This window comes from Homarus americanus, unplaced genomic scaffold (genome assembly GCF_018991925.1).
Source record: "Homarus americanus isolate GMGI-L3 unplaced genomic scaffold, GMGI_Hamer_2.0 scaffold11022, whole genome shotgun sequence".
NCBI classification, from domain to species: Eukaryota; Metazoa; Arthropoda; class Malacostraca; order Decapoda; family Nephropidae; genus Homarus; species Homarus americanus.
Window position 1 is genome coordinate 4,439,404 of NW_024737068.1, and position 13,582 is coordinate 4,452,985.

Consider the following 13,582-nt stretch of genomic DNA (forward strand, 5'->3'; position numbering starts at 1 on the left):
ACACACACACACACACACACACACACACACACACACACACACACACACACACACACACACACACACACAATTTGGCACCATGACTTCCTCCACCACTCACTGTCTTTTCAGCTTTCTCGATTACATATACCGCCATCTCGAGAAACAAAACGTCTGTAGCTGTCGCCTTCATTGATTTCACTAAAGCGTTCGACCTAGTCGACCACAATATAATCATCAACAAAGCTATTGACCTCGGGCTGAAGTCTTATACACTTCAGACTTCCTCAGTGACCGACGCCAAGCTGTACGCTTCCGAGGGCTGCCACCTTTCAGTCACTCACCTGTGGCGTCCCCAAAGGCACCAAGATGGGACCACTCTGCTTCCTTATGCTCATCAATGATGCCCAGAGAAAACCCCTGCTCGCTGGAAATATGTCGACGACTCCACCATTGGGATCAGCGTCAACAATTCTGCTCCCAACTATACCGCCCTTCAGGATTTATTGAACAGTCTCCCAAAACTGAGCCACCAACAACCATGTCACCATCAACCATACCAAGACCATGGTTATGCACATCAACCTCTCCTCCGACATTGTCCCTCCTTCCATTACTCTGGGTCCGAACACACTCCAGGTTGTAGATTCCACAGCTCCTCGGCGTCACCATAGACAACAAACTAAATGGAAACCACACGTCAGTGAAGTTATCAAATCCTCCAGTTTCCGTCTCCACCTCCTCCGCCGACTCAAGTCCTCGAGTTCCTGCACAAGCTCCTCAGTGTTTACACAACATTCATACTTCCCAAGCTCACCTATGCCTCCCCACCTGGTCTTCCTCCTCAATGCCACACAACGTAAACACCTAGAAAAATTAAAGAGGGGCATGCAAGATTATTCTCTCCTTCCTACTCCACATATCAAGCTCAACACACTGACCCTTTCGACTCTCACTGACCATCACCACGACCTCATCTGCAAATTTGGTGGCTTCTACACCATCCCCGACACCGGCTTCTACTACCACCTGAGATCCCTAGTCCGAGAATTGCTGTTCGACACCACAACCGCATCCAGCCCATACGTGCACGAACTGATCGCTATAAGAACAGCCCAGTCCCAACCATTGTAAAATTATCAATAACTTGTAATAAATCAGTGTATTCACTCCCAGTAAACACTACTCCTTGCACTGTCACTATGTTGAAATGAACTGTAGTTTGAGCTTTTCCCCATCTAGTTATTATATGTCTTATTTGTGTCACTTATGTTACTTGTATATTATTTGTAATTCGTAACCCATTCCCCAAATATGTAACTGTATATTTTCAGCCTTCTGGCTGCCAAGCTCTTTCAATAAACCGTTAATTATTATTATTATTATTATTACACGGAGACAATATTTTACACAAAACGGCAAACTTGGCATCTCTGCTCTCATCAACACAGGTCACGTGACAAATTTTACAGCTGAAGATGACATATCATGACCAATAGGAGAGGCAGAGGAGATAGATATATAGATAGATAGATAGATAGATAGATAGATAGATAGAGGATTGTTATATATTTTTCCCAGCTGCTCAAACCATTTCCCTCCACATACATATAAAAACATTAACACTACTGTAGTTCTGTGTCTCAATGATAAAACACACACACAACATCCTGTAATTCTTCCAAAGCGATGCCGTGGCCTACATTGTATTACCTACTGTACATGGCCAGTTAATATTAAACCTAATGTTTATTGACCATTATCTCCTGCGTTCGGGGAAAATACACGGATTATTCTAACTCTTTTGTGTATTTAAGTATATACGTTTATATACACATTTGTATTTATTCCACCGTCCCTGCAGTCTTGACACAACAACTGACGATTAAAAATTAATGAGTTCCTAACTTTAAACATTTAATGTGAAACTAACCAACAAAGCTACAGCATAAGAGCAAGATATACTAATGAAGAAAAACCAAAATAAAATGTATATTCAACTCATAAAAGTTCAGTATGAGCTCCTTTTGTGGTTCTGCTGACATCAAAACGGTATATTTTTTGTAGCATTATAATGAACTTTTCTTTCACCCTCACATATCCATTCCTTCAAAATGTCCAAAGTTCTGGCAGTGGTGAAATAAAAAATCATCTTTAACATAATTTATAATCACCAGGTAAAATGATAGGAGTGTTTGCAATGTACATCATATATCCTGTTCAGAACTGTCACCTCTCACATCACTAAACCACAGACATGTTAAATAGATTTCTATATATTATTTGCAAGGTTTGAATTCTGATCCCAAATCTATGCTGTCAAATTCATTTCAACTTTCATAGGACAAATTATAAAACATATCGTACTACTCATTCACGTCACATAGTGTAAAACATATCGTACTGCTCATTCACGCCACATAGTGTAAAACATATCGTACTACTAATTCACATCACATAGCATAAAATTCCTCATATATCCAAGTTACATAGCAATGATTCCTAATTACTTGTCATCAACTATCATGCAAATTTACGTTGCATTAACCAGATTAAAACTTACAGAGCAATAAATTCTAACTTACATAGCACCAATACCAAATTCACATAGCATCAATACCAAACTTACATAACATCAACACCAAACTTACATAGCATCAATACCACTTTACATAGCACCAATACCACTTCACATAGCACAGATGGGACCAATTATAACCCGGATTTATGTAGGCTAAACCTCGGCGATACTAGAGAAAAATCGACCTCCTGAATCCTATATTACCTTAAATGGACCATAAAAACTTCGTGAATATGCAAATTGTTAATTAATTATGCTTTTGTTTAATTTAATTCAATGTTTATGTATCTAATTATGCTCCTAATGGCAGGAGTGTTATAGTAGCGTAGTATTATATGGAATGGGTCTATTGAACCCTTATAGCTCACCATTAGTTAGTGTTATGGATGTTTTTTTAACCCCTTATTCACCATTACCCCTTTAGTAATGGGTCATCTCCCCCTTAGGTAACCTGGTGGTGCTGGTGGTCATGTGGGTCCACCCTAGGATGCGCTCCACCACCAACTTCTTCCTCACCAACCTGGCCATCGCTGACTTCTGCGTCACCGTATTCTGCGTCTACCAGAACCTCTCACAGTACCTGGCGCAGACGTGAGTATACCTCCAAAATCTCTTCCAGTACCTCCAGAACCTCTCACGGTAGCCCCAGAACCTCTCACAGTACCTCCAGAACCTCTCACGGTAGCCCCAGAACCTCTCACAGTACCTCCAGAACCTCTCCCAGTACAACCAAATCCCCCCAGTATAACTATTGTGGGCTGGTTTAATGATGAATTCAACACACTTTACTGTGGTTAGGTTAGGTGTGGTTTGGTTAGGTTAGGTTTGGTTAGGTTAGGTTAGGTTAAGTTTGATTAGGTTAGGTTAGGTTAGGTGTGGTTTGGTTAGGTTAGGTTAGACTAGGTTAAGTTTGATTAGGTTAGGTTAGGGTAGGTTATGTTATGTTGGATTAGGGTAGGCTAGATTAGATTAGGTTTATTTAGGCTAGGTTACTTTAGGGTAAAAATTTCTAACCAACTAATAGCTAAACACTTCCTTACAAATAAATGCAATAAATAATAAAAATACAATAATTATCTTCTGTACCACATACGTAATAAAGACATCAATAAGGTTACAGTATGTATGTAAAGTTCACTGAAGTCATTTGCTCGCCTTTAATGACAAGAGCGTGGGAGTGTTAGCAATGAATACCTGCCTTAATACATTGCAAGGTCTAGCTTAGTCGTGTGTGTGTGGGAGAAAACACACACACACACACACACACACACACACACACACGCGCGCGCACACACACACACACACACACACACACACTCACTCCACACACACACTCAACACATACAAAAACAAACTACACACACACACACACACACACACACACACACACACACACACACCACGCGCACACACACACGCACGCGCGCACACACACACACACACACACACACACACACACACACATATCATTAGCCCTCCTCACCCCTTTAATTCAACTCTATAAATGACTCCACGATGCCGAGAGAACAAGAAATAAAGGACCTTTTATTTTAGAAACTCAATTTTCCCCGTGTTGATTTTGACGCGATGTGTGTGTGTGTAATAATAATAATAATAATTAACGGTTTATTGAATTGAAAGATATAATGTGCCGCAAAGGAAAATATACAGTTACATAATTGGGGAATGGGTCTTTGATTTACAAATAATATACAAGTAACATAAGGATACAAAATATAGATATATAATAATTAGTGGGGAGAAGCTCAGATCAGGCACCCCAACATAGTGACAGCAAAAATAAGATTGACTGGGCGTGAATACACTGGCTGATTACAAGTTATTTATAAATTTTACAATGGTTGGGACTAGGCTATTCTGAGAAGGATCAGTCTGTGCTCAAGGGCTGGATGCGGTTGTGGTGTCGAAACAGCAATTGGACGAGGGATTTTGCAGTAGTAGGAGCCGGTGTTGAGGATGGCAGAAGCCACCAAATTTGGTAGATGAGGTCGGGTGATGGTCAGTGGAGCCGAGGGTCAGTGTGTTGAGCCCTTCTTGATATGTGGAGGGAAGGGAGAGAATAATCTGCATGCCCTCTTTTTGCACCTTTTCTAGGTGTTTACGTTGTGTGGGTATTTAGGGAGGAAGACCAGGTAGGGGAGGCATAGGGTGAGCTTGGGAAGTGCGAATGCGAGGAACACTGAGGAGCTCGCGCAGGAACCCGGAGGACTTGAGTTGGCGGAGGAGGTGGAGATGGAAACTGGAGGATTTGACAACTTCACTGACGTGGTTTCCAATTTAGATTGTTGTTTGCGGTGACGCTGAGGAGCTTAGTGGAATCTACAACCTGGAGTGTAAGTTGGGACCTAAAGTAATGGAAGGGTGGGACAACGTCGGGTGAGGCTGATGGTGACGGTTGTTGGTGACCCAGTGTTGGAGACTGTTCAATGAATCCTGAAGGGAAGTGTACAGTCGGGAGCAGAATTCATGACACTGATCCCAATGGTGAAGTCGTCGACATATTTCCAGCGAGCAGGGCTCTCTAGGGCATCATTGATACATAAGGAAGCCATAGTGGTCTCATCTTGTGCTCCTTAGGGACGCCACAGGTGAGTGACTGAAAGGTGGAGACAGCCTCGGAAGCGTACAGCTTGGACGTCGATTACTGAGGAAGTCTTGCCATGGTATGAGATTTCTTCGAAAACCCAAGGTCGATATCTTTGTTGATGAATAAATTGTGGTCGACTAGGTCAAATGCCTTGGTGAAGTCAATGAAGGCGACAGCCAAGACGTTTTTCGTTTTTCCAGATGGCGGTGTATGTAGTAGGCCGGAGAAAGCCGGGACAATAGAGGAGAGGGAGGAAGTTTCTATTACCAAATTGCTGAGGATCTACGGTTTGCAACATCAAAGGCAGGCCCAGTCAAACACAAAACTTTCATGTAGATTAAGGTTGGGTATTGGGGTGATTGCAATGGAATGCAGCTGATTTAAGGATTGTGGGCCGGGTTGATTTCAGCACTGGTGACACATATAAAGCCTCTAACTGGGGCTAAGAATTGGCTTGGACTGAGGGAAGCATTGATGATGGAGCAGAAGGGATGAATAGCTTCGGGCAGAATCCCTTGAAGAGTTTCATTTGTGTCAATGGGGGTGGTGGAACGTTTTAACTTCAGTTTGTCCAGACGTTTTGCATATCTCAAATTCTTCTACTAAGTCAGCGGGAAAAGGGGCTGGTAGGTAAGCAGGGAGATCGGTTGTGCTCGCCGGGGAGCGTCTGGCATATAGTGTAGCGAAATGGTTATTTGATTGCTCAGCTGAGTCAACATTAGTGAGATGGGCCAACTAAGGGAGGTGTGTCTATTGTTTAGTCCACAGAGTTCTTGCTTACTATATACCAATTGACTGATGTTGGTCTGCTTCAGGTGTTGCAATTTAGTTGGGGTAGTGAGACTTTTTGCAGTGCGTATTTCTGCGGATGACTCCTGGTTGCGAAGGAACCTAGAAGTGCTGTGGTCTTTGAGAGAAAAAGGTTCTGTCTCTCTGTTGTGATCCGAGTGTGTGATCCAGGCAAGTGGTGCTGGTGAGATCTGACGAACTTCTCAGGAAGAAGTGGTGGTGAGCTTCCGTTTAGGTAAGCAATATGCATTTGGTGTCCACGTCATCCACACTAAGTAATTTCCAGTCCAGGGATGAGGGATGGTGAACTATCCACTGCCCGAAGAGACGCACTGCAGAGTCAGTAATCGGCCTGTAGGTCTTGGATGTAGGCTTCTGTAATTGATTGGGAGTGTGTGTGTGTGGGGGTCTGTATGTCCATAAACTGGTTAAACAATCATCATTAAGGGGTTAATATCTTGAAAGGGTTAAACCAGCAGCATCAACTGGTTGAATAATAATAATTATCAAGGGGTGAAACCATCATTATCAAGAGGTTAAACCGACATAATCAAAAGGTTCAACCCATCATCATGAGGGGTTAAACCATCATCATTAAGGGGTTAAACCATCATCATTAAGGAGTCAAGAGTTAACTCATCTTCCTCAGAGAATCAAGTGGTTAAACGAACATCATCAAGGGGTAAAACCATCATCTTCAATTGGTTAAACCATCTTCCTCAATGAGTCAATGGGTTAAATCAACCGCCAGGTGGTGTTGAACGTTGGTGGCGATAACACTAACCCGCTCTTCCTCCCCCAGGTGGATCTTCGGTGACTTCCTGTGTAAGATGTACAACTTCGTCAACTACCTGAGCTACACCGCCTCCGTCATGATCCTGGTGGTCAACTGTGTCGAGAGATACGTGGCCATTATGTGTCCCTTCAGAGCCAAGACACTCCTCAGTCACCGCAACCTGGTGGTACGTCATCCTAGGGCCAGGTCAGGTCAAGTCAGGGTGGTAGGTTGTGCTGGGGCAGGTCATTATGGGTAATGGATGGTTAGTTCTGGGTAGTTAAGGTGTGATCTGGGTAGTCAGGTCACACAAACACTCACACACGTAGTAGAAAAGTGTAAAGTATTTAGCCTAGGAGATGTAAACCGAGAAACCAGATATCGATATCAGATGCGCAACGTTGATATAGAGAAACTGACTCAGAGAAAATTTTCATGTAATGATGAGAAGGAACCTGAAACCATGACAATAATACGTATTTGCTCGAAACAAGGATAACAAGGTACTTTTAAGAAAAGGAGTACTAGTACAAAACCTCATTTGGATTACGCGGTTCAGTTTTGGTTACCGTACTATAGAATTGATATCGAATCTCTAGAAAGCATTCAGTGGAGATTGGTAAGGCTAATCCCGGGCATTAGGAACCTTGAGTAATAGACAGATTAAAGCATCTGAATTTGCACTCCCTCGAGAGACGTAGAGTGAGGGACAATGTGATCGGGGTGTATAAATGGTAGTCATTGCTAAACAAATGCGATATAACAAAGGTATTAAACTATCCAACCAGGAGCGAACCCGCAGCAATTGTTTTAAAATAGACAAATTTAGATTTTGGGTGCGAGATAGGTAAACATTGGTTTGGAAATAGAGTAGCGGATGAGTGGAACAAGTTACCAAACTCCATCATTAACTGGAACACGCTGGGAAGCTTTAAACATACTGTAGGTTAGACAGATACACCGGTATATGAGCGATATGGGTTGGGTGTAAACGGGGAGGCCGAGAGTCTTGGAGCAATAGGCACGCTGCAGTTTCCTCCATTCTTATGTAAAGTAAAAGACATACGAGTACACTAGTATTCTCCAGGCTCAAGGGTCGAGGTCATCTGATACCTATCACTTTGACATCTGACTTTTCACCCACGAACATTGACCTCAACCACTCCAATGACCCAACACAAGTCATAAGATGCATTACACACGGGTAGGAAAAAATAATTTTCTTTGAGGGTTAAGTCGGCCAGAAAGGTGACGGCGACCTCAGATTTATATGGAGACACACACACACACACACACACACACACACACACACACACACACCAACCTAGTTCTGGTAATTAAAAGACCATATCTTTGATCACATCATTTCCTAATTATTAATAACCCACTTTTTCCGATCCCTGTCATTCACCAAGTCTTGTCTAGTGACCCAACACTGTTGATCTTTTTGATGCGTTGGAACCAAATATTAAAGGTATATTTCTCAGTAATAAAACAGAACACCCTCTCATAACCATTAACTTAGGTCTTGGTGTGTGTGTGTGTGTGTGTGTGTGTGTGTGTGTGTGTGTGTGTGTGTGTGTGTGTGTGTAAGGAGGCGTATGTGTGTGTGTGTGCGTGTGCGTGTGGGGAGGCTGTAATTAATTAGTGCGTGTTGAGAGTACAAGGTGGTCGGGGGAAATTTAGAACATGAGATCCTTGGGATTACAGGGCTCGTGAGGGATGATTGATGAGAGTAAGGTGGAGGAGAGGGGTACATACATGTTAGTTAGGGATTGAGAAGGAGGAGGTGGAGGTGAGGGAAGGAACGAGAGGGGGAATGTGTGTGTGTGTGTATGTGTGTGTATGTGTATGTGTGTGTGTGTGTGTGTGTGTGTGTGTGTGTGTATGTGTGTGTGTGTGTGTGTGTGTGTGTGTGTGTGTGTGTGTGTATAATAATAATAATAATTAACGGTTTATTGAAAGAGCTTGGCAGCCAGAAGGCTGAAAATATACAGTTACATATTTGGGGAATGGGTTACGAATTACAAATAATATACAAGTGACATAAGTGACACAAATAAGACATATAATAACTAGATGGGGAAAAAGCTCAAACTACAGTTCATTTCAACATAGTGACAGTGTAAGGAGCAGTGTTTACTGGGAGGAAACACACTGATTTATTACAAGTGTGTGTGTGTGTGTGTTGTGTGTGTGTGTGTGTGTATGTGTGTGTGTGTGTGTGTGTGTGTGTGTGTGTGTGTGTGTGTGTGTGTGTGTGTGTGTGTGTGTGTGTGTGTGTGTGTGTGTGTGTGTGTGTGTGTGTGTGTGTGTGTGTGTGTGTGTGTGTGTGTGTGTGTGTGTGTGTGTGTGTGTGTGTGTGTGTGTGTGTGTGTGTGTGTGTGTGTGTGTGTGTGTGTGTGTGTGTGTGTGTGTGTGTGTGTGCATGTGTGTGTGTGTGTGTGTGTGTGTGTGTGTGTGTGTGTGATACTGTACAAGGGTACAAGGTAGAAACAACAGATCCCGCAGCAGAGAACAACAGAGCCTACTAAGCTACTGTAATCTTATCGTGCTGTGTTGTTGGTCTCGTTTATGATGACCGAGTGTTAGGTTGCAGGGAGTGTTTATAATGACTGATGGCTGTGTTGTATTGCAAATGCACTACAGGAGGATTTAAATAAACTGCAGGAGTGGTCAGAAAAATGGCAAATGAAATTCAACACCAGCAAGTGCAGCGTACTTAATATTGAAAGAACAAATACTGTCAATGTATACAGCATTAACAAATAAGGATACTCATTCGGACCTACGGCCTAGAAAACAAGTGTTAATGTTCAAAATAAGGCAAACAGACTATTAGGTTTTATATCTAGAAGCAAGTAATAAGAGTGCGTAGGTTATATTACAACTATATCTTGCGCTAGTCAGGCCGCACCTCGATTATGCGGTTCAATTCTGGTGCCCTTATTATAGAATGGATATCAATTCACTAGAGTCGGTGCAGCGAAGAATGACAAATATGATTCCTGGACTTAGAAACCTTCCATATCAAGATAGATTAAAGAAATTAAACTTGCAATCCCTAGAAAGACAAAGAGTGCGGGGAGATATGATAGAAGTATTTAAGTGGGTGAAAGGAATCAATAAAGGGGATATAAAGTTCTTATAATATCCGAGCAGGATAGGACTCGTAGCAACGGATTTAAGTTGGTTAAGTTTAGGTTTAGGGGGGGAGATAGGAAGGACTGGTTCACAAATAGGGTGGTGGACGGGTGGAACAAGCTTAACAACTTTGTAGTAAGTGCTGGAACGCTGGAAAGTTTTAAAAGGAGGCTAGATAGATTCATGGCTGATAGAGAGTGGTAGTAACTCTCGACAGGAGCTGCCATGCACAGGCCAACTGGCCTATTGCAGACTCCTTATTTTCTTATATTCTTATGTTCTTATGTTGCAGGCATCGTTGGTGGTGGTGTGGGTGGGCAGCGGGGTGTACTGCTGTCCTCGGCTGCTGTACTTCAGGGCAGCGTCACACGAGCTGCCTGGGGCTCGCTACACCGAGGTCATCTGCCTGGCCGACCGAGAGCTGTACGACTCCCGCACGTTCGACACCATTAACTTCGTGTTGCTGTACGTGATGCCTCTTTCCGTCATGTCGCTCCTCTACTGGCGCATCGGCAGCTACCTGTGGATCAACGGCCGCCAGGTGGAGGTGGCCAGGAGGGCGAGGAACTCCCCAGTGTCGGGTAATGGTGTTATCCTGCCCTCACACCAGTTTCCTTGTTGTATTTCAGCCCTCAAGGAGGAGATGACCAAGGAACACAACTGTAAGCTGAATGAGGACACTAAGAGAGGCGGGACGGCGCAGCAAAGTGCAGGAGGAGGGTCAAGTTCCTCTCACGGCTGCTACTCCGCCTTGGGCCGCAGGCGTCGCTGGAGACAAACCGGTGAGATGCCTATCGGACCTTACCACACAGAGCGTCTCCTGAGGACCTGGAGGAAGGTGGTGAAGCTCCTGGTGGCGGTGGTGCTCTGTTTCGCCATCTGTAACTTGCCATTCCACTTGAGGAAAATGTTGACGTATTACCACCAGGGCTACAACGCCACCACGGACGCCGCCCTCATACCCCATCTCCAACCTCCTCATGTACCTCAACTCCCCAACCCCATCGTCTACTCCTTCATGTCGCACAACTTCCGCGCCTGTGTGAGGGACGTCCTGACTCGTTACACCGCCGAAGACCTCGACACCCCTCTGGTCCCCTTCCCGCCCCCACCTCCACACACACACGCCCTCCCCCGCCACGCCTCCACGCCCGCCCCACGCCCATGTCCCTACCACCTGTCAGGGGTTCTTGCAGCGCCTACAATTGGTGATGCAACACAAGTGACATAATACTACCACCACAACACACCAACCGCAACACTACAACTATAACACCCCACTTTTAACACCAGTATCACAACACAACTCTACCACAACTATGTACTGGAGTGGGGGGGGCACATCATGCATAACAAATGAATAATCGTTACTACAGGTTCCATCTATCTTAAACAATGCCTGGTACTAGACATACAGACTTTTTGGATCGCGTGACAAAACACTATATCAATATTTTACTGTCCTGACATATGTAAGGAGGTGGGTTAAGGAAAACAGATGGAGACAGTTGTACACACACACACACACACACACACACACACACACACACACACACACACACACACACACACACACACACACACACACACAGCACAGCACAATCAGACACTCTATACACAAGCTGTCGAGTATTTCACGCGAGGTAATGAGAAGGAAGGAATCGAGGACAGAAGGAAGGAAGGAAGGAAGGGAGGAAAGAAAGGAGGCAGCAGAAGTAGATAATGGACACAGTATATTTCACCCGCCTCCTAAATCAAAAGACGACACTAAAACGCACAACTTTTGTAAATACAACAACAGTATCATTAAGGGGTGAAGTCGGGAGCTTAACGTTGGCACGACACTACTTATGGTACCTGTGTGTGTGTGTGTGTGTGTGTGTGTGTGTGTGTGTGTGTGTGTGAACAACCCCATCTAATGTTTGTGAATGATTAAATGTGAATACTACTGTTTTTATTAATTATTACAAAGACAGTATAATATACATATATCTACTTTTCGTTTGTAAAAAGAACAGACTGTGATCACCTGAAAATCGCCTATTTCACTCTTACGGTACCTTGAAGGTTAAGAATATGCTAGGGTGCCTAAACTTCAGGTGCTCCTAGGAATGTACTATGGACTCAACGAAATGTTACCCATGTAAAATATATATTGATGTAACAACCTACATGTGTGACCCCTGACTCATATGGTATACACAAAGATGTTTACATTGACCAGCTGACTTTCGCCGTCGCACTGACGGAGTTTTTATTATTGTTATCTATTATCGATCGGTGGAGAACAAATCGCCGTATCTTGTAATGTTTTCTAATGTTTTCCATGAATCTTAGCGAAGGTTCTTTAAAGAGTCGTATAAGGGTTTGAATCTGCTTTAGGACTGTTTTGTTTTTAACCTGACGGCGTATGTATGTAACAGTGATGATCATACACATTACAAACGTTTTCCTCACACACACACACACACACACACACACAATAATTAAACCTCTAATACGACCCTTTATAAACCCATTAATGGTTTTACCGATTTTTTCGCCTGTGCTCTAACGGTTTATAATGGTTCTCCAGGGACACCAAACAAGAGACCAATAAAATCTGGTGGTTTCTAATAATCCCTAAAGGTTTATACATAAACTATGCCGATTTCTAATGCTTTCAACTGCCCCAGATTTCAAGGAGGTAAAAAACACACACTACAAACCACTTTAATCCAATCTGGTGATGTCTCAATAGTCCCTAAAGGATATCAAATGGTTTCTACTAATTCATAATAGTTCAAAATGGTTCTAATTGATATGACTCTGACTCGTATGGGACAAATATGAGACTTTAGTCCGGTACCAAATGGAAACACAAGTGGGCGTTAAAAGTTATATAAATACAAAAAATAAAGAAAAAATACCCGTTTATGTTGGGTTTTCAGACACACCCGTAATCTTATGTGATATCACTATCAACTGTTATCATATCATAGTATAAATTATTATGTTTTACAGTTGTTCTTCCTATATACTAAGAACTATTTCGATTACCTGAAGAAGAATTAGACACCTAAGCTCACTGTATTCATTGCACTTGGTCATTCAACACCCTAATGCTACCTGTGGTGGGGTGGTGAGATGGTTAAGTTAGTTTAGGTTAGGTTAATTTAGATTGAGTTAGATAAGCGTTACCTTTTAGTTAGGTTAGGTTAGGTTACATTACATTAGGTTAGGTTAGCGTTAGGTTAGCGTGAGGTTAGGTCAGCGTTAGGTTAGGTCAGCGTTAGGTTAGGTTAGTTACGTGTAGATTAGATTAGGTTAGTTTAGATTACGTTAGGTTGATTAATCGCATGTATTATAAACTGCTGTGTTTAATCTTCATGGATCCAGAAATTACCTTCACCTGAACAACGTGTTCTTTATGTTCAAACAATGTATCAATAATAAAAAGATATATTTGTCATGTTTGTTTGTTGTATATCCCTCACTTTAGTCAAGACATCTTCAGAGGCAACTAACCTAACCTAACCTAATGTAACCTAACTATTTAAACTAACCTAGCTATTTAACCAAACCTAACCTAACCTAACCTGACCCAACCTAACCAAACCTCGCTACTTAATCTACCCTAGCCTAGTTACTCAACCTCACCTAACCTAATCGTCAAACTTTCTAAATTGACAACTTAACCAAACAAAACTACCTAACCTAACCTAAC

At 42.8% G+C, this 13,582-nt stretch overlaps 1 protein-coding gene across 1 annotated transcript in view; it reads left to right on the top strand.

Moving 5' to 3' along the window:
• Window positions 1-11,107, top strand: part of LOC121873057 (trissin receptor-like) — an 11,844-nt gene extending 737 nt beyond the window's left edge. The window contains exons 2-4 of the mRNA XM_042376372.1: window positions 3,007-3,151; window positions 6,760-6,919; window positions 10,181-11,107. Coding sequence (XP_042232306.1) covers window positions 3,007-3,151; window positions 6,760-6,919; window positions 10,181-11,107 — 1,232 coding nt within the window. The remainder of the gene's footprint in view (window positions 1-3,006; window positions 3,152-6,759; window positions 6,920-10,180) is intronic.
• Window positions 11,108-13,582: the final 2,475 nt, after the last annotated feature.